General features: G+C 47.5%; 1 protein-coding gene across 1 annotated transcript in view; it reads right to left on the reverse strand.

Moving 5' to 3' along the window:
- Nucleotides 1-212: 212 nt before the first annotated feature.
- LOC144668908 (uncharacterized) overlaps nt 213-22,320 on the reverse strand; it is a 253,801-nt gene continuing 231,693 nt past the window's right edge. The window contains exons 59-67 of the mRNA XM_078531379.1: nt 21,385-21,492; nt 20,460-20,513; nt 20,170-20,205; nt 20,012-20,065; nt 15,085-15,334; nt 8,763-8,875; nt 6,766-6,834; nt 4,218-4,451; nt 213-901 (exon numbers count right to left, since the gene is read on the reverse strand). Coding sequence (XP_078387505.1) covers nt 755-901; nt 4,218-4,451; nt 6,766-6,834; nt 8,763-8,875; nt 15,085-15,334; nt 20,012-20,065; nt 20,170-20,205; nt 20,460-20,513; nt 21,385-21,492 — 1,065 coding nt within the window. The 3' untranslated portion in view covers nt 213-754. The remainder of the gene's footprint in view (nt 902-4,217; nt 4,452-6,765; nt 6,835-8,762; nt 8,876-15,084; nt 15,335-20,011; nt 20,066-20,169; nt 20,206-20,459; nt 20,514-21,384; nt 21,493-22,320) is intronic.

The following is a 22,320-nucleotide window of genomic DNA, read 5'->3' on the forward strand; positions in this document are numbered from 1 at the left end:
TCACCTCTCACTGCAAACAGAACGAGCCCAAGAGCATCTCGAGTGCTAGAAACGTCCATGGCTCAGGCCTAAACCTTATGGGTCCAATACACTGCTACATGTGACAGTGCTGCTAAATATTGTATTGTCGACCTTGAAAGGTTGAGGGGAGGTGGGGGGGTAGTCAACTTTGTTGTGATCAAAACATTAGTTTCAGGTATTTTTTTCTAAGTGGCTGACAGTGGTTGGGGAGGTGGTGGGGGGGGGGTCAATCGACCAGCTTTCCCAGTTTAAACAGCAAGGCAGCAGTGAGAGCCTACTGGTGCTTTAGATTCCAACATAATCTCTTGGCTTTAACACTTCACTTGCAAATGTCCATGTGTTAAGAGATTCAAGGACCAGGCCACACGCTGGACCTTACTGGAGAAAGGACACTTGTTAAAGGGAGGCGGCTTGGTGCGCAAAGGTCCTCTGCAGAAATGAAGGGATGCTGGTCTAAGACCCTCCAGCTATCTCCCACCCGCGTGGAATGATTGTGGAACGTGGGATGACCCAGAGACAACCACCACTGACTTGGCCTCTTCAGAAGGTCATAAGACTTTGGCCCCACAAGGGCAGGAATTATTTATTGTCATTAACACACAATAAAAAAAAAAACCCATCTGCAGCATGATTAATAGAGACAAAATGAAATACAAAAAAAAAATGTGCATTTTGCATTTTAAAAAAAAAGAGAGAGAGGATAGTTGGACAAGCAGTTCTGTTTTTCTGAGGCTTAGCTGCTGAAACAGACAGGGCCAACCTCAAAGCCAAACTTCTGCTGGTGTTCACCGAAATCAGTCACGGCTATGTCTTTGATGGGCAGGTCAATAACCCGCGGCGAGTCAATCTCCAGCACTGTCCTCTCGGAGCCCTTCCTTAGCTGCAAGTGAAAACAGAGAGCAAAGTAAACGAGAGGGAATTCAAACAAAGCAAAAAACGATCCATGGGTCTAGCAACTCTCACGCGTACTTTTCCCTCTCACCGAGACACTGCCTTTTCCTGCTGGGATTGTGCGGACCTGCATAATCCAAATTTGGACACGGGAGAGGGCGAGATGGGAGGAGGGCCTAATTTGCCCATTGCTGTCAAGTGCTCTCTTTTTGGACCCAAACTTAGTTTTATACATCGTCTTTCTCGGAGCCAAACCTGCATCCCCTGAATTAGCAAGTCATTTCCTCTTGAGTTTATTTTCCTTTATTCTTTCATGGGATGCGGGCATCGCTGACAAGGCCAGCATCACATCCTTTAAAAAGTACCTGGATGAAGCACTTGGCACGTCATAACATTCAAGGCTATGGGCCAAGTGCTGGTAACTGGGATTAGGTAGGTAGGCCATGTGTTTCTCACGTGTCAGTACAGACTGGATGGGCCGAAAGGCCTCTACTGCACTGTGAGATTCTGTGATTTGTTGTTCATCCCTAACTGCCCTTGTTCAGGAGGCATTTAAGAGTCAAGCGCATTGCTGTGGATCTGGAGTCACATGTAGGCCCAGACCAGGTATGGATGACAGATGGGTTTTTAACAACAACAACAATGGTTTCATGGTCTAGCTTTCAATTCGAGATTTATTAATTAAATTTTAAATTCCACCAGCTGCCGTGGTGGGCTTTGAACACATGTCTCCAGAGCATTAGCCTGGGTCTCCAGTGATATTACCACTAAGCCACCAACTCTCACAATGATCCAAACTAAGCCAGCACTGCTCAAACCACCGATTAAGTTTGAAGAATTGACTCAGGTTTGGAATAATCCCTTCATTTCTCCTGACAGTTCCCTCTCCTCTCTCCCTAATCCTCTTGCCTTTAATATTTTTCAGTACCACAAATCTTTCATTCTTATTATACAGCATTCAGCTCGGAGTGTGAATAAGGTCCAATCGTCAAGAGTGATGAATCCAAAATCCCTCGTTTTTGACGTGCTGAGGTCATCAGGCTGAAGACTTTCTAGGGAAGTCAAAGAACGGGATCTTCCTGAGTATTTCGGGGCCCCATTGTCAGGTTCAAATTTGGGAGGGGGAGGGCGGGGTGAGAAGTGCAAACTGTGTGGAAAACAGTCACTCGCTGCGATTTTCTTCCAATTGGTCAATTAGTGGCCAAGAGGGCAGCCTCGCTTTCCAATTAAGGAGATCGGGCAGGCTCTCAAAACCGGACGGCCAACAGGAAGTCCTCTAACCTGAAAACAGCAGCAGGACATGTCCTCACAGGTCCCCAAAACGGAGGTGCCCTCTCTCCAACCTTTCCACAAATTTAAAATAAAACCCGGCCTTTGCAGCTAGGCCGCTATCGTCAGGAGGAACCTCTCCACCGGGCAGTCTGTGGCTGAGCATGGGCAGGCAAGGCTAAGCTCTCTGCCCTGCCGCTGAGAGGCCAGCTCCAGACAGCTGTACTGCCCCCCTCCACCTCCCCCCACCCCCACGGCCTGTGGGGATCTGGAGGCCAACTGGAAAATCCCAATGGCTTCAAGGGGCCATTAGCACGCTCAACTGCCTACTCAGAGAGGCCTAAAAATACAGCTGCGGGTCTCTAAATGGTGAAGTTGATTAAAGCTCTCTCTAGCTAGGCTCCATGTGGCTCATCTTGATAAAAAAACACTTTGGCTCTGGAGGAGACGACCAAAGGGTGCCTCTTGTGTGTGTTTCCAATGACTGTAAATAAATTGGAATGGGATCCATGATCATCTGAACTCCGGCAAATCCTGATAGACGGAAACCCTCCAGTAATACATAAAAGGCTACGCTCTTGTTTGAACTCATGTCGAGACCTTCCCCGTATCTATTACTCGAAAACTGATGTGGAATCTCCTTTAACTAATTGTCGTGACTCCAATTATTGCCTTCGATACCTGCCAGAATTTTTAACAAGATCCATCTTGTTGCCGAATTGTGCAGGTCACCATATCTCACGCAAATTAACCTCGTAGCCCAAAGAAAATTCAATTCCATTTGTTATCCCGTTTTATCTCCGTTCCCTTGCTGCACTATGGGGCAGAATTTCCTGTTCGGCCTGCAGGAGCAGGCCCCGCACGCCGAACGCCGTAAAGTGACCCCCGTGTCCCGACGTCACCGCGCGTCATTCCGATCTTCCGTTCGGCGGGCGTGCGCTGGAGTCGGCCCGTTAAGGCCATTAATAAACCAACTAACCAATTTGACAGGGCTGCCTGTCCGACCTTAAGGGTTGGCGGGGGTGGGGGGGCAGGCGAAGAGCCCAGGCGGCCTTCGCAATTTTCATGAAGCCTCATCCACGGGCGGGATGAGGTTTCATGAAGGATTTATTAAATTAATAAATATTTTTTTTAAACACTTCATAAACATGATGCTGTCACATGAGGGGACACGTGTAAATGATTTTTTAACCTTCTTTATTTTAAACTACACAACGGCGCTTAATCTCCCTGAGGAAGCTCCGTGCCTCAGGGTGATTGAAGTGGTTGTTGGAGGGCGTGCACGAAATGGGGGCAGGCCCCGACTCTCCCCCCCCCGCCCGCCCGTACAGGTGGCGCTGAGCGCTGCCGGACGCGTGTCACGCTGGGCGGGCCTTAATTGGTGTGCCCGTGTAAAATGGCAGCGGGCGGCGATCATCTCCGCGCCTGCTCCCGACCTGACAGGGAGGACATTCTCCCCCATGAGAATGTGCGGCCACAGTTTGGGTCATTCACCAATTTCAATTCCCTCCCCCCCACCCCCCCCCACATCTTCAATAAATGAGGTTCCACTAGAAAAGCAGAAAATGAAGGTCTTGCATTTCTGTGGCGCCTTTCACAAGCTCAGGATGTGGCAAAGCACTTTACGGCCGGTGAAAAACTTTGGACGTGTGGTTACCGTTATAACACGGGAAACACGACAGTGCAACAAGATACCATAAACAGCAACGTGGGAATGACCAGGTAAACTGTTTCAGTGATGTTAACCGAGGGGGTAAATATTAACCAGGACACCGGGGAGAACTCCCCTCCCACAGTGACTTGTGACCCTTTTACCGCCCGAGAGGATGGACGAGCTGGGTTTGACATCTCGTCTGAATGACGGCACCTCCCACAGTGCAGCACTCCCTCAAGTACTACACTGGGAGGTCCAGCCTAAGAGGATAAGGAGTGTTGCAAGGACACAATGTGCTGTTTAATGCTGAACATGGGCCCTCGAGGCTCTTTAGGCCCCACACACGCGTACTGCAACCCCGGTAAAAACAATCGTTCCTTACTTTACAGCCATCATAGATGGCACTGATGTACGGTGTCCTGGTGTACGACAGCTCCTCGTCGTTGGCTCCTAAGAAGCGCACGGCCTTCTTGTAGCTTTTCGTGGCAGAGTCAAACCAGGCGATGGACTGCTGGCAGTTGTAAACGAATCTCTGACGGGCTGCGGCACTCAGAAGGCGCAGGAAGGTCATCTGAACCACATGGACAGGATTGCCATCGGAGTCCGTGTACATAAGCTGATGGGGAAAAGACCAGAGCGAACGCTGAGCGGGTGGAATCAAAACGGCCGGAAACAGGTGGCCCTACATCAGGCCAGGGCGGGTTTGGATTGGGATCGTTCCATGCCTAGCCAGGGGGAAAGCTAAATAAGCGCATGTGGCAGGAAGGGATGGGAGGTTTTGCTTACAGGGGGGGGGTGTGAAATAAGATGGGAGGAGGCTTGTTTGGAGCACGAACACCAGCATGGACCGGTTGGGCCGAATGGCCTTTTTCTGTTCTTTGAATTCAATGCAGTTCTTTGTAGTCATTAGTTGAATTGTTACAACATTAGTGATTGCCTCCGGAGATCAGAATAAGTGTATTGTCATCAGTAAAGAAATTCTCCACATGTTACTTAGCGCAACTCCAGTGGGTACATGGGCTTTTCCAACAGATCCATCTAAAATGACCATATGTTGCTCATCAAGGCTATTCAGTCCTATATTGTGGACTGTACTTAACTGAAGAACAGCCAATCATACAATTCACTAAATTATACGCGGCTCTGAAGGGTAGTGGCCTCGATTCTTCTCCAAACCCACCCCAACCCTAAGCCGGTTGCAATGTCCCGGGGATGCCTGGTACCTTTCTCGCTCTGAAACGAGAGTCCGGCAGTGAGGGGGCAGAAAATCCCAATGACGATAGGGACATAGCGCAAGAAGAGTCAGTAAGGGACCTCTTAAAGGGACAGACGCACCCCAAAGATGGCATCAAGAGCAATTGAGGTACTTGTCCAACACGGAGATCTTCAGCTGGCAAAGGCTGGGCCCTGGCTTTGAGGAACAGGAATTCCTTAGAATGACACCGATTGTACAGCAAAGAAACAGGCCATTTGGCCCATCCACATAAGCCTCCTCCCACTCCTTTTCATCTCACTCTATCAGTATTCCTTTCTCTCCCATGTGCTTACCTAGCCTTTCCTTAAATGTGTCTACGCCATCCACCTCAACCATTCTGTGCAGTAGCGAGTTCCACATTCTCACCACTCTCTGGGTAAATAAGTTTCTCCTGTATTCCCAATTGGATTTATTAGTGACGGTCTTATATTTTGACCCCCTCCACCAATAGGAGCGTCTTCTCTACGTCTGCCCTATCAAAGTCTTTCCTAAACTTATAGGCCTCCAACGGGAGGTTGTAACAACAGCCTCTGCTTCTACGGCAAGGCTCCCTGTCACCACTTCATTTGACCTATTGCCGTCTTCTGTACGGTGGCCTTGGGGAAGGGTGGCAAGAAGGTATGAGCGGGGAGAGGAATCCGTCATTGGAGCAACGAGGCCATTGCCAGATTTGTCCGCATCCTTTGTCACCATCCCGAGGAGAATCCCAACTGACACAAACTCCGTTATTTCTCACACGAGCCCAACTTGCTTAAGCTTTCACAAAAACAAACTAGGTAAATCGTTGATCTGGAGTGAAGCCGAAGGCTGGGGGGCTCAACAGAGCCAGAGATTACTGAACATTTCATGAAACCTAATGGTTCATGCGCTGATGTGGTGCCTGAAATCGTTGGTGCAAAGGAACTAGCCAGGCGCGAATATCAGAAAGACAAAAAAAAATGATTGAGTTTGTGCTTACACAGTGTATGGCCACACATGCTAAAGTTCTTTACAGCCAATGAAATGTGGTCATTGTAACAAGGCAGCCAAACTGCGCACAGCAAGGTCCAACGAGCCTGATAATAACCGATCCTCCGTTGGCTGAGGGATCAATATTTCCCTGATCTTCTTTGAAGAGTGCCATGGAATCCCTCCTGTCCACCTGAGGGGCCAGGCTGGGGTTCCGTTTACACATCTGATCTGAAAGACAGTGCGGCACTCCCTCAGCACTGCACTGAGAGGGTCAGCCGAGGTTTTTGTGCTCAAGGCGCTGGGTGTGGGACTTGAACCCACAACCTTCTGGCTCAGAGGCAAGAGTGCTCTTCAATCCACAACCGTTGACACATTATTATTGAGTGTATTTAAGACCGAGATAGATAGGTTCTTGATTGGTAAGGGGATCAAAGGTTACGGGGAGAAGGCGGGAGAATGGGGTTGAGAAACTTATCGGCCATGATTGAATGGCGGAGCAGACTCGATGGGCCGAATGGCCTAATTTCTGCTCCTATGTCTTATGGTCTTATGTTGTGGGCAGAGTGGTAAGAGCACTGCATGCAGCAACACATATCAATCTGATCTTCCATGACACTGTTTGTGAATAAAAACCAGTTTGTACTCGAGTTCTTCATTCCCCTGTTCCTACGGAATGCGTGATATATTTTTAATTCCAGGCACCGTTTTGTCCCGGAGATCTTACCTGCTTGCCTCGTTTGAATTTGCTGTACCAAGTTCCAGGTTTGTCCCTTTGCCAGGAAGAAACTTTAACCTGCAAAAGTCATAAAGCAGGGTCATGACCACCAAACTTCAGACACAGCTTTACATCCAAACAGCATCGCGTCAGCCACAGCCCAGACTTACAGGATATATCACAAACAATAACCACCGCTCTTTGCTATCACAAACCGCACCTCAGGAACAAATGACATTAAAAAAGAAACACACACTCACAAACACACAACACTGAGCAGAATTTTAAGCTGGGAAGGTGGGCGTGATGCCCGGCCCGCTCGAGGGTAAACTGGGGCGCGTTGACGTCGGCCGAGTGTCCCGATGTCAACGCGCAGTGGCGCGATATTTCGTCTGGCGGGAGCGTGCCGGAGTTGGCTGCGCACCCGCCGTCAATTAAAAGGCCTGTCAAGGCCATTGAAGGGTCCATCGAGTAGAATTTTTTCGCTGCCCGTCCAACCTGATGGTGGGTGGGCGGGCGGGTGGGCGTTAAGGCCAAGTGGCCTTTGCGCTTTTTAGGAAACCTCGTCCACGGGGGCGGGGGGGAGATGAAGTTTCCTAAAGCAAATAAAAATAAAATAAAAAATGTTTTGAATTTTAATGAATGACATGTCCCTGCTCATGGGACAGAATCACATGAGGGGGACACGTTTTGTTACGTTATTTCTTTCTTTATTTACTGTTTTGAAATGCTTCATCTCCCTGAGGCAGCTCCCCCCTCCCCCCTACACCCCCACCAACCACCCCCCCTCCCTGCTCGCCAAGCCCGCCCGACAAGGGTGAGATTCTGCCCATTAAAGTTGGCGCTGCTGAAGTCGACAGGAGGGAACAGCCAGGGGCTTGAGAAAGGGACGTGTTGGTGCTTTTGGTTAAAAGCAAAATACTGCGGACGCTGGAAATCTGAAATCAAGACAGAAAATGCTGGAAATGCTCAGCAGGTCTGGCAGCGTCGGTGGAGAGAGAAACAGAGTTAACGTTTCGAGTCTGTGCCGAGTTCTGACACGGACTCGAACCGTTGACTCTGTTTCTCTCTCCACACAGGCCGCCAGACCCGCTGAGTTTTTTCCCCGCATTTTCTGCTTTCGTTTCACGTTGGAACTTTTTTGCTGCTCAGAGCTGGTATCCAACACTCCGAGGGCAGGGATGGGGGCAGCGAGGCAGAGGAAGACCCCATCCCCCTGCTTCCTGTATTCTGCCCCATCACTGTACCCTAATGCAAATCCTCAGGGACACTCCTACTCCTACTGTGGGAACCCTTTCATATTCCATGTGAAGTGTCCCCATGGTATTTGTGGAAAAGTGCACTTGACTAAAGCTGATATAAAATTATGAAGGGGATTTTAATAGGGTATAGGGAACGAATCCACTCCAGGAGAAACAAAACTCGGGGTCAGGAATAAAGCTGCCAATAAATCCCATAGGAAATGCAAGGCAAGCTTACCCAGAGAGCGGTGAGAAGGTGGAACTTGCTACTGCCGGGAGTGCTTGTGATGTGAACAGCCATAGATATGTTTAAGGGGAAGCTTGGATAAACACATGAGGGAGGGAGGAATAAAGGGATATGTTGTTAGGGTGAGGTGAAGTGGGTGAGAAGAGGCTCTTGTGCAGCATAAGCACTGATGAGAGAGCAATTGGGCCTGTTTCTGTGCTGTCAATTTTAAGAGGCCCAACTGAACAATAGTTGCAAACACTGATCTTCAAGATAAACCTATCACTGCGGTATAGCACTTTGAGCACAAGATTAAGTGTCACATAAGCGTGAGCATTTCTTTTTCTAACGTAGGAAAATGATCAAGGCAAAGGCCAATGAGGGAGGAGGGAAAGCAGAGGGCCGACTCACATTAGCTAGCCGAGTGAGTGAATAATGAGAGCCTCCAAACGCTGCGGCTCGAATTAAATTGTGTGCAGTGCTCCATTAAAAGATCCATTCTGATATCGCTGTACCATGTAATGCCCTTGCTAACTTACTCCTTCAGTTTTCTTGTCAGGGAAGATACAGGTTTCTCCGCCAGCAGTGAAGTTACAGAAAACCTTGAAAGAATCCTTGGCACAACCTTGATTGGGGTCGATCCAATAATTACCTGGGGGAGGGGAACAATGGGTGTCTTTTAATATCTCTGGTGCAGAATTGTAAATAAAACAAATGGCACATTTTAAATGGCATGCAGGAACAGAGACCTCCGAGAGGTCACATACACAAATCTTTGCCGGTCGGACAAATTGAGAAAACTTTTTTTTAAAAAAAACCAAACACGCGGGTTCCTTAGCTTTATAAATAAAAAGAGAGTGCACAAAAACCAAGGACGTTACTGTAAATCTTTATAAATCGCCAACCAGAGTGTTGCATCCAGTTCTGGGCACCGCACTTTAGGAAGGATGTCAAGGAGAGGAGATTTACTGGAACAGTACCAGGCATGAGGGACTTCAGTTAATGTGGAGAGATTGGAGAAGCTGAGATTGTTCTCCTTAGAGCATCAAATGTTAAGGGATTTTAAATCGAGTTGTTCAAAATTACAAGGGGTTTTGATAGAGTAAGCCCCTCCGCTGGCTGGAGGGACGGTGAAGAGAGGACATTGAAGGAAGAAGATTGGCAAAAAAAACCAGGGGGTGAAGCTGAGGAGAATTTTTAATTCTTTAAAAAACACAGCAATTAAGTTGTTCCGATCAGCCGCTGCCTGAAAAAGGCAGTGAAAGCAGATTTAAGTGTAAGATTCAAAAGGGAATTAGATATATACTCAAAGGGGGAAACATTCGCAAAGCTGTGGGGAAAGGTCTATGCTCCAGAACAAACCCCTAGCCAAGCTGTTCCAGTACAGCTACAACACTCCATCTACCCGGCTATGTGGAAACTGTTCTGAAGAAGTCACATTGGACTCTGTTTTCCTCTCCACAGGTGCTGAGTTTTTCCAGCACTGTTTGCTTTAATGACAATGTAGAAAATTGCCCAGGTATATCCTGTCCACAAAAAGCAAGACAAATCCAACCCAGCCAATGACAATCCCATCAGCCTACTCTCGATCGTCAGCAATGTGTTGACAGGTGTTGTCGGTAGCGCTAACAAGCAGCACTTACTCACCTGCTCACTGAGGCTCAGCTTCGGTTCTGCTCGGGCTGCTCAGCTCCTGACCTCATTACAGCCTTGGTCCAAACGTGGGCAAGACAGCTGAACTCCCGAGGTGAGGCGAGTGTGACTGCCCTTGACATCAAAGCAGCATTTGACCGAGTGTGGCATCAAGAAGCCTCAGCAAAACTGGAGTCAATGGGAAACGGAGGGGAAAACTCTCCACTGGTTGTAGTCATACCGAGCACAAAGGAAGATGATTGTGGTTGTTGGAGGTCAATCATCTCAGTCCCAGGACATCACTGCAGGAGTTCCTCAGGGAGTGTCCTCGGCCCAACCATCTTCAGCTGCTTCATCCATGACCGAAAGTCAGAAGTAGAGATGTTGGCTTATGACAGTGCTCAGTGTCAATTGCAACTCCTCAGATACTGAAGCAGTCCGTGCCCATGTGAAGCAAGACCTGGACAATATTCAAGCTCGGGCTGATAAGCGGCAAGTAATATTTGCGCCACACAAGTATCAGGCAATGACCATCTCCAACAAGAGAGAAACTAATCATCCCCCCATGACATTCAATGGCATTACCATTGCTGAATCCCCCACTATCAACATCTTGGGGGCTTACCATTGAGCAGAAACTGAACTGGACTAGCCATATAAATACTGTGGCTACAAGAGCAGGACAGAGGCTTGGAATCCTGTGGAGAGTAACTCACCTCCTGACTTCCCAAAGCCTATCCACCATCTACAAGGCACAAGGCAGGAGTGCAATGGAATACTCCCCACTTGCCTGGATGAGTGTAGCTCCAACAACACTCAAGAAGCTTGACACCGTCCAGGACAAAGCAGCTCCACTTGATTGGCAACCCATCCACAAACATTCACTCCCTCCACCACCGATGCACAGTGGCAGCAGTGTGTACCATCTACTGGATACATTGCGGCAACTCACCAAGGCTCCTTCAACAGCACCTTCCAAACCTATGACCTCTACTACCTAGAAGAACAAGTGCAGCAGATGCGTGGGAACATCACAACTTGAAAGTCTCCCTCCAAGCCACACACCACTCTGACGAGAAACCTTATTGCTGTGCCTTCACTGTTGCCGAGTCAAAAACCTTCCTAACAACAAAGTGGGTGTAGCCACACTAAATAGTGCAGTTCAAGAAGGCCGCTCACCAACACTCAAAATTGGGGGTGGGCAATAAAGGCTGGTTTTGCCAGTGTCACTCACACCGCATGAAAAATTAATTTTAAAAAGAGAGCAAAGGAGAGGGACGAATTGAATAGCTCTTTCCAGGAGCCAGCACAGGCACCGACTGCTCTCCTTTGTGCAGTATTATTCTTTTCTATGATCCCACGAAATTAGGAAAGCTAATAGAATGTTATCATTTATTGCGAGGAGAACCGAATCCAAAAATAGGGAGGTTATACTCTAGTTGTGTACAGGGCACTAGTGAGACCACATTTGGAGTACTGTGTACAGTATTGGTCACCTTATTTAAGGAAGGATATAAATGCGTTGGAGTTCAGAGAAGGTTTACCAGACTAATACCTGGATTGGGTGGGTTGTCTTATGAGGAAAGGTAGGACAGACAGGGCTTGTGTCCACTGGAGTTTTGAAGAGTAAGAGGCGACTTGATTGTAACATATAAGATCCTGAGGGGTCTTGACAGGGTGGATGTGGAGAGGATGTTTCTTCTTGTGGGAGAACTTAGAACTAGGGGTCACTGTTTAAAAATAAAGGATTAAAACAGGGATGAGGTGAAATTTTTTCACTCAGAGGGTGGAGAGTCTTTGGAACTCTCTTCCTGAAAAGGCGGTGGAAGCAAAGTCTTTGAATATTTTTAAGGCAGAGGCGGATAGACTCTTGGTAAGCAAGGGGGGTGATAGGTTATCGGGGGGTAGGCAGGATGCAGAGTTGAGGTCACTACTAGGTCAACCATGATCTTATTAAATGGCGGAGCAAGATCGAGGGGCCGAAGATCACCACCCTCTGAGTGAAGAAATTCCTCCCCATCTCAGTCCTAAACGGCCTATCCCTTATTCGGAGACTGTGTCCCTGGTTCTAGACATCGCCCCCAACCCAGGGCAAACATCCTTCCTGAACCTCCCCTGTCGAGCCCTGTATGGATTGTGTGTGTTCAAATGAGAGGCACCTCTCATTCTTCTAAACTCCAAAGAATAAAGACCCAGTCTATTCCTCACAGGGCAGCATCAGTGACGTAAGGTCACATGATAACAGAGCATGGAGAGAGACAGTTCTATGTAGAGCATCGTGTAGTGACCACCTTATAAATAGCGTAATACTGAATAAGAGATAGAGTTTGTTAATAGTGTCGCTTCCAGCCTTATCAATAAGTCCAGGACCACGACTACTACATTTAAAAAAAATTAATTCGTGGCCAGCATTTATTGCCCATTCTTAAATGCCCTCGAGAAGGGGCAGATAAATCAGCCTTCTTCGTCATTTCAGATCATGAGTTCTGTCCTTCCAAATTCTTTTCTTTATCTTTTGATTGCTCCATCTGACCTTCCCCATGGAGAGCCTACAAGATGTGCTGCAGCTCGGAGGGGGATGTGTGAATTCAACACCAGGGGCTGCATTTTATGGGTCACCCACAAGCGGGAAAGCCAGTGGGTGGATCAGTAAATTAGGGCGCCGTGTCACCGGTGCCGTGCCTGCTGCCTGCCCACCCACCCTTGCACCGTGTTTTCATGACCAGCGGGGAGAGGCGTTGAGTGGGCCGCATGCCCATGACTCAACTGAAGCCTTTAAATGGGCAGTTAACGCCCAATTGAGGGCCTCATCCTGCCGCCGCTCTGATTTAACGGGCAGCGGGAGAGGCTGGCGCTCAACGTGCAGCCTGGAACTTCTCAACCCGTGGGCCAGGTAAAGCGGAGGTGCCTCTTGCCAGGGCCCCACTGCTAATCAGATGCCTCTCCCCATATCCATCATCCCCCCCCGCCCCATCCAACCTGCCCCCCCAGCCCCATCCCAGGGCCCGTCAGTCTTGCGCCAGCGAGATCCCTGACATACCTGAATGTCCGGGTCCACTGCTGAAGACCAACTCCTTGACCTACCTGCAGCATCAGTGGTGGGTAGAGCTGATGGACTCCGACTGAGCTCACTAAGAGGTGGCAGACTCACCTCCAACATTGATACAGAGGATGTGGGGAGTCCCGCCCTCAGTGTACATGAAACCCAAAGAGAGGCCACACATGAAATGTGAAGGCCTGAAACACTCTCCTCTTCTGTGAGGGAGATCACCGAGAAGGGCCAAAAAAAGCTAAAGGAAAGTTACGCCCTCCACAACAACAGCAACTTGCATTTATATAGTGCCTTCAGCAAGGTGAAACACCCCAAGGAGTCCCAACTAAAGATGAGCCTTTGTAGCTGGTACATTGTAAAGGCTCCCGATTCTCAATGTCCAGTTAGAATAGTCTAGGTAGGACTGGGAACATGTCACGCTTCATTCCGCTACTAACTTGGGGTTCGAGCTGTGAAGGGATGCCCTTTGAGAGGTGCAAGGATTAACAACATCGCTGTAACTACAGCACAAAACATTAGGTGGTCTAGAATCCCTTCCGGTGGCGTTACTATGGGAGAAAAAAGTTTTGCTAGAATGAACAATTTCAAAGAACGCAAACTGAAGAGCATGTAGAGCCACAGAATGGTACAGCACAGAGAGGGGGCCACTTAGCACAGTATGTCCATGCCAACTCCTCGAAAGAGCTAGCCAATTAGTCCCACCACTCCCTGCTCTTTACTCACAGACCGGCAAATTTTTCCCTTCAAGTATTTATCCAATTCCCTTTTAAATATTCCAATGTATTTATCAGGTTGCTGGGGGATGATTAATAAATTCACAGGATAGGGTGCAAAGGAAAAAGACTCTTTGATCTCAACCTCGTATTACAACTCCATTAAACGAACTGGCGAGTGAGAGCTTTAGAGAAAGATTTTAACAAAAGGGTGGTTCCACTGACACTGCTGCACAAAGTATCGGACTCGTTACTCAAGTCCCGATCTCGGACTTGAACCCACAACCGCTTGACCCAGAGGCACAAGTGCTCCCAAGTCATCCTGGCAACCCAATCGCAACATCCTTTGCTGAATATAACTGAATATTTGGAATAGGGTACAATGGTTCTGCCATAGGATGGTGAACATTTTTGTCTGATTTCTTGTAAGGTCAAGTAAGGAAGGATATGCAGTTCCACATTTTCAATCAATACATCCAATGTGTCAGTCGGGCAGACTAACAAGCAGATGGCTTGGAAACTTGTACAATGGGGAAAAAAAAGACACATCCTATTTACCATCACAGCAATGGTTCCAGGCATGAGGGAAGTTACATCAATGGGCAAGATGGTGGCATCGTGGCATTGTCACTGGACTAGTGATCCAGAGGTCCAGGCTAATGCTCTGGGGCCATGGGTTCAAAGGCAGCTGTTGGAATTTAAATTCAATGAACAAAGCTGGGATAGAAAGCTACTCTCAGTAACGGTGACCATGAAACTATCGCCAGTTGTCGTAAAGACCCATCTGGTGCATTAATGTCCTTCAGGGAAGGGAATCTGCCATTCTTAGCTGGTCCGGCCTACACGTGACTCCAGGCCCACAGCAACGTAGTTGACTCTGAAATGGCCGAGCGAGCCACTCAGTCCAAGAGGCAATTAGGGATGGGCAACAATTGCTGGTCTTGCCAGCGATGCCCACATCCCATGAAAGGGAGAGAATGACTAGAAGCTGAGGGTGTTCAGCTCAGCCTCCTTCTATGCTGGAATATTCTAGAATTTTATGTTTTAAGCTTTTGCGGTTTGAGGAAGCTTCAATAATGTATCCATTCTTTTATTTTTTTAAAGAATTCGTGAACGGTTTGTGGGCTAACTGATCGTTTATTTGGTTAATTCACCGCACGGCCTGATTTGCAGCAAGTTAGCTGCATGTCAATTGCGACGATGTCATGTGACCCGCCAACACTCACGTCCTGAGCTCAGCCCAGAGAGAACGATCAGTCGGGTGGGATATCACAGGCTGGTGGGTGTCCACGTGACTCTAGCTCAGTGTCACCCAAGCCCCTTCAGGAAAGGGAACAGAGAAGGCACGAAGCAGGAGTGATGGGGAGCAAACGCGTCAGGGACGTAGGTTTTCGGGTGGGAACCCTGCTTTGTTGAGCAGGCTTCAGAAGGGAGCGTGCTACCAAAGGAGTTTTCCAACTTTACCATCTTTGAAGTGTGGGTGACAGAGCTGAAGCTCCTTGCAGGTACGCCCCGGGTTGTCCTGTGTCCCCACTGGACGTCTCATCTGCTCCACCTCATCTTTCAGTGAAGTCAGGGCCCCGAAGATCTCCTCCATTCCTTCAGCGTAGTCAAAGGGGTTCCCGCCGGCATCGTCGGACTGTTCAGCCTCAGCGTACCTCCTCGTCTTCATCCTGTACATCGGTAGTGGCTGTATAACCTCAGGTGGTGGGCCCTGGTCAGGACAGGGACACATGGCAGGTGAAATTCAAAGCAGAGACGTGTGAAGTCAGACATTTGTTAGGAAGATGAGGAGAGCCAATATAAAATAAAGGATATAATTCGAACAGGGGTGCAGGAGCAGAAGGACCTGGGTGCACAAATAATGAAAGGTGGCAGGACAGGTTGACAAAGCAGTTAAGGAGGCATATACCATACCCTTGGCTTTATTAATAGGGACAGAGAGTACAAAAGCAAGGAAGTTACGATGAACCTGTCTAAAACACTGGTTCAGCCTCAGCTGAACTATTGTATCCAATTCTGGACACTGCGCTTTAGGAAGGGTGCGGAGGCATTGGAGGGAGTGCTGAAATGATTCACGAGAACGATTCCAGGGATTAGGGACTTCAGGTACGTCGATAGATTGGAGAAGCCGGGTTTGTTCTCCTTGGAGACGAGAAGGGGTTTGAGAGGGGTGATCAAAATCGGAAGGGGTCTGGACGGAGTGGACTGTTCCCCTTGGCGGAAGTGTCAAGAACTAGAAGACACTGTTAGAAGGTAATTGGCAAAGAGCCACGAACATGTGGACATACAAAATAGGAGTAGAAGTAGGCTATTCAGCCCCTTGAGCCTGCTCCACCATTCAATAAGATCATGGCTGATCTGTCTGAGTTTCGAATTCCACATTCCCATCTACCCCCGATAACCTTTGATTCCCTTGCCTAACAAGAATCTATCTACTTCTGCCTTAAAAATATTCACTGACCCCGCCTCCATCACCTTCTGAGGCAGAGAGTTCCAAAGTCGCACGACCCTCTGAGAGAAAAAATGTCTCCTCGTCTCTGTCCTAAAAGGGCGACCCCTAATTTTAAAACAGTGACCCCTAGTTCTGGACTCACCCACAAGAGGAAACATACTTTCCATGTCCACCTTGTCAATACCGTTCAGTATCTTATATACTTCAATCAAGTCACTCCTCACTCTTCTAAACTCCAGTGGAAACAAGCCCAGTCTGTCCAACCTTTCCTCATAAGACAACCCCCTCATTCCAGGTATCAATCTAGTAAACCTCCTCTGAACCACCTCCAATGCATTTACATCCTTCCTTAAATAAGGAGACCAAAACTGCACACAGTATTCGAGGCGTGGTCTCACCAATGCCCTGTATAACTGAAGCATAACATCCTTACTTTTATGTTCAATCCCTCTCATAATGAAGGATAACTTCCCATTAGCCTTCTTAACTACTTGCTGTACCTGCATACTAACTTTATGTAACTCATGTACTAGGACACCCTGATCCCTCTGCACCTTGGAATTCTCCAGTTGTTCCCTGTTTAAGTAATACTCTGCTTTTTTGTCCTTCCTGGCAAAGTGAACAACTTCACATATTCCCACATCATACTCCACCTGCCAGATTTTTGCCCACTCACTCAACCTATCTATATCTGTCTGCAAATTCCATATGTCCTCTTCATGACATACTTTCCTACCGATCTTTGTGTCGTCTGAAAATTTAGCTACCATGCCTTTGCTCACAGAGTCATAGAGGTCTACAGCACAGAAAAAGGCCCTTCAGCCCATTGAGTCTGCGCCAGTCAAACAAGTACCTAACTATTCTAATCCCATTTTCCAGGCCCATAGCCTTGTATGCCCTGGCATCGCAAGTGCACATCCAAATACTTCTTAAATGTTATGAGGGTTTCTGTCTCTACCACCCTTTCAGGTAGTGAGTTCCAGATTCCCACCACCCTTTGGGTGAAAAAATTCTTCCTCACATCCCCTCTAAACCTCCTGCCCCTCACCTTAAATCTATGCCCCCTGGTTATTGATCCCTCCACCAAGGGGAAAAATTCCTTCCTGTCTACTCCCTCATAATTTTATACATCTCAATCATCTCCCCCCTCAATCTCCTCTGCTCCAAGGAAAAAAATCCAGTCTACCCAATCTCTCCTCATAACTCAAACTCTCCAGCCCAGGCAACATCCTGGTAAATCTCCTCTGCACTCTCTCTAGTTCAATCACATCCTTCCTATAATGCGGATTCAAGAACTCCCTCATCTAAGTCACTGATGTAAATTGTAAAAAGTTGAGGCCCAGCACAGACCCCTGCGGGACTCCACTCGTCACATCCTGCTAGTCCGAAAACAACCCATTTATACATACTCTCTGTTTTCTTACTTCAGCCAATCTTCTATCCAGGCTAATATGTTACCCCTACACCATGAACTTTTATTTTCTGCAATAATCTTTGATGTGGCACCTTATCAATTGCCTTCTGGAAATCCAAGTACAGCACATCTACTGGCTCCCCTTTATCCACTGCACATGTTGCTCCTTCAAAGAACTCCAATAAATTGGTTAAACATGATTTCCCTTTCACAAAACCGTGCTGACTCTGCCTGATTACCTTGTGTTTTTCTAAGTGCTCAGCTATAACCTCTTTAATGATTGATTCTAACACCTTCCCCATGACAGACATGAAGCTAACCAACCTATAGTTTCCTGTTTTCTGCCTCCCTCCCCTCTTGAATAGAGGGGTTATATTTGCTACTTTCTAGTCGAATGGAATATTTCCAGAATCTAGGGAACTTTGGAAAATTAACACCAATGCATCGACTACCTCATTAGCCACCTTTTTTAAGGCCCTAGGATGAAGTCCATCGGGACCCGGAGACTTGTCAGCCCACAGCTCCATCAGTTTGCTCAGTACCGTTTCCCTAGTGATTGCAATTTCAACAAGTCTCTCTCTCCCCTCCTCCTCCTGATTTATAGATATTACCGGAATGCTTTTTGTATCCTCTATAGTGAAGACAGAAGCAAAATATTTGTTCATTTCGTCCACCATTTCCTTATTATCTACTATTAACTCCCCATTGTCACTCTCTAGAGAACCAACACTCACTTTACTTACTCTTTTCCTTTTTAAATATCTGTAGAAACTCTTGCTAACCATTTTCATATTTCTAGCTAGCTTCCTCTCATACTCTAATTTCTTTCTCCTCATTAACCTTTTAGTCATTCTCTGCCGTTTTTTATATTCTGACCGGTCATCTGTCCTGCCACTCATCTTTGCGCAGTTCCATGCTTTTTCCTTAAGTTTGATGCTTTCCCTAATTTATTTTGTTAACTACAGGCAACATGAGAGAGAAAAAAGAACGTTTTCATGGAGCAGGTTCAGTTGAGGCATTCAAGAGGGAATTGGATGTGATCTGAACAGGGAGAATGTTCAGGGCTATGGGGAGAAGATGGGGGATTGGGACGAGGTGAGTTGCCCTTGCAAAGGGCCAGCACAGATGGGCTGAATGGCCTCCTGTGTTCTATCCATTTTTTTGATTCTAGGAGCTCATTTGTATCAGGATGGTGCATGGACAAACAGAACAGGCCAAACCCATTTCGTTGAGTGACCACATGGACCGTTTACCCCCCCCCTCACCCCCATCTCAGGCCCCAGAAATAACCCACAGTAAAGCTCGGGGAAGCTCCAGGAACAGGTTCCGAGGAAGTGGCCAAGAGCCTCCACACCGACGAAGGGAAAAAAAAACAGTGACCGGATTCACAATGGAACACGGTTAACATCACAGTTTAAAAACAGGAAAACGAAATTAAAACACCGTTGGGGGTGGGGAGGGTCTGAAAGAAAATCAGAAAATGGCTGCAAGTCAGGCAACATCGGCAGAGAGAGAAACAGGAGTTAACATTTCAAGTCTTTGCCTCCACCTATCACTGGCCCCCCTATCCAGCTCTACCTGTCCCACACCCCCCCCACCCTCAAACCAGCTTATATTTCACCACATTTCTATATTTCTTTAGTTTTGTTGAAGAGTCATATGGACTCGAAACGTTAACGGTGTTCCTCTCCGCAGACGCTGTCAGACCTGCTGAGTTTTTCCAGCTATTTTTGTTTTTGTTTCAGGTCAATGATGTTTGGATGAAATGTCATCGGCCCGAAACTTTCCCCAGAGTTCGAAACAGGCCTGGCAGTAGGTTAGCAAGCTGGACGCTCGGGTACAGAATTGCAGATAGTGTGTGTTAACCCTCGGAAAAGATAACATTACGAGACAATAAGCAACAGGAGAGATCATTGAGGATACATTTCCCAATAGCAGTGGCACGTTACAGTTCACTCAGGGAGTCGGAGTTGCTGTGGCAACATACACTTTTACACGCATGTTGTAGTCCGCAACTATGAATAGTGATGGTTGAGGCTCCAACATCCTTTCCATCATGTGGCTGACCGGGAATCTCTCCTGGCGCTTACCGTTTGCCATTGGCATATGTTGGAAGGATTTCCAGGCTGATACTCAACCTGTTTGGCCACATTATGAACACACCTTCCTTGGGCGCCAAGTCCTGGGTTGGGACTTGAACCCAGAGCTTCTGGCTCAGAGGCTGGGACGCCACCCTCTCTGCCACAAGGACCTCCTCTTCCCAATCGTAGTGAGAATCATTTTGACCCTTCGCTAAGTGACAAAGAAATTCTGCAACAATTAACAAAAAATAAATGGCTCGAGTATCTCCTCACATTCCAACTGGACAAAAGTATCCAGTATTCCAACCATAACTGGCCACAAGTAAGCAGTTTGAGCGGTGACTGAAGTTTCATACACCCGAGCCCAGAGAAAACCCAGTTACTTTCCACAGCCCTCCCCCATCACCAAGAAATGAAAAAAAAAGATGAATGAAAGCTTACAGGTGGACCTGGAGGACCGGGAGGCCCCTCATCGCCTTTGAAGCCAATTGGTCCCTGCAAGGGAGAGACCACACGATATTCAGTTCAAGGACCATGAATGACTTTGTTTAATTAGTCATCGCGACGGATGAAGTTGTGCAATCATTGAAGCTACTTACGTCAGAACCCTTAGAACCTTTCGGACCCTGTTGACCCTAAAACGAAAAGAAAGGGGCAGAGGCGGGGGGAAGGAAACATGACAGATTTTAGTCAACAATTAATCAGGAATTTCCGGATTCTAGAGCAGTCTGTGCAGAGTTGCAGGCACCATCGAGACAGCTGCTTGGTCCTTTGTTTCTGACCCGAATTCCAAGGGGAATGTAGGAAGCCAGCAAAGTATGCAACAGAAAGACCAAAAAACTAAATTGGAGTCATCTCCACTGTAAGGAAAAAAAGACTATCTACTTACTGGTAAACCAGGAGATCCAGGTGGGCCTAAGGGACCGCCCAAACCCGGAACACCCTAAAATGGGAAGAAAATAAAAGGTCGTTAAGTTCTGAATCATATCTCACGCTGAAATAGTAGTATCCGTGGGAATGGTGTGGGACAGCATAGTTGCAAAGATAAATTGAGAGCTGACGGTGAAACAGGTAGACATTTTGGAAAGCTATTGCACATCATATTACTTGTTGAAGAGTTGGAACTGCTCAGCTCCCTCATTCTCTTGAGCTGCGTAGTGGATGCTCTGTGCGAATGGAACATGTTGAGACGACACCCTTAGAAACCCCAGAGCATTCTCCATGAGCATATGACACATGCCAGGGGCGGGGAGATAGCAGCATAGTGGTAATGTCACTGGACTAGTAATCCAGAGGCCCAGACGAATGCTCTGGGAATATGGGTTCAAATCCCACCACGGTAGCTGGTGGAATTTAAGGCCAATTAATAAAACTGGAATCCAGAGCTAATCTCAGTAATAGTGACCACGTAGGAAAGGAAATCTGTCACCCTTACCAGGTCTGGCTTACATGTGACTCCAGACCCACAGCTATGTGGTTGACTCTTAACTGCCCTCCGAAATGGCCTGGCAAGCCACTGAAGGGGCAATTAAGGATGGGCAACAAATGCTGGCCTTGCCAGCGACACCCACATCCCACGAAAGAATAAAGGAAAAAAAAAATGGCCCCAAAAAATGAGGCGAGGAAAAACTGGTATCCAAATGTGGAAATACCTCAATCAGAGTGACATCTGATTAATGCTTCATTTACAGTTACCTCTCCAGAGGCAAGATACCACGGACAAGTGAACATCGACTGGCTTCCCAACCCCCACAATCTAAGCGAGGTTTTGCTGCCAAAAAACACATTAGGTCAGAATCAACCCAGTGACTCACAATATCCCCCTTGGGACCTTGTGTTCCTTGGATTCCCGGAAGGCCTCGATCTCCCTTCTCGCCAATTTCGCCAGGAGGTCCAATCAAGCCGATTAAACCAACGTGCCCCTGGGAAAAAAAACAACAGGAGAATAATAACACCGCCATTGCCCTTAGACCAGTCATCCAAAACACTCGGAGCTCAATAGAATTCCCGGCGGAGTCGAGTGATCCCATTCAAATCAGAAGGATGCACAGAAGGGTTGGCCGTCTAATCTAGCCCGGGGGAGTACAGCTTTGAATTTCGTTCACTCTGAGCGACAGGGGTTTGGAATCCTATCCTGGGCCATGCTGCACAAAGGGCAGCAGTTGCAGTCACGCCAAAGCTGTAAAGGGAAAAGGCTGAGTCTCTTCTGAGCAATCACCAATAACGCAAAGAGTTTCGTGCGTTAGTTTAATGCTCTGACATTTTTGGGGTTACTAAGTGCCTATGTACCTGTAATTATACCAGTTGTACCCAGCACTGGGTATTGACCAGTTCATGTTCAATATCACCTGGATTAGGGCCTGGGCCCTCCCTCTCACTGGTGTTTATTGCTCTACGGAAGGCAAGGTCACCTGGGAACATGTGAAACATAACCAGGAGACGGGAGGACGGTAATTGGATTCACTGTGCAAACTCTGGCTCTCACGTTTATTATCCCAGCAGTGAACAGGTAAAGACACACATTCGTCCATAGCAGGTGTGAGGTCTCTTCATCGAAGGGCTGGTGACACCAAACTCAAAGGTTCGGTCTTGCTCCAGAGTAAAAACCCCAGATAAAAATAACACTTAGATAAAGAGAAGCAAGGCACATAGATAGTTTCCTGCCAATTTTCTAACTTATCTCAAGTTATTTCAGTTACTTTTCAAATCCTTTAGTGTTAAATCAGTGAATTAAAGTGAGTTTGTGTGTG

This window comes from Cetorhinus maximus, chromosome 28 (genome assembly GCF_964194155.1).
Source record: "Cetorhinus maximus chromosome 28, sCetMax3.hap1.1, whole genome shotgun sequence".
NCBI lineage: Eukaryota > Metazoa > Chordata > Chondrichthyes > Lamniformes > Cetorhinidae > Cetorhinus > Cetorhinus maximus.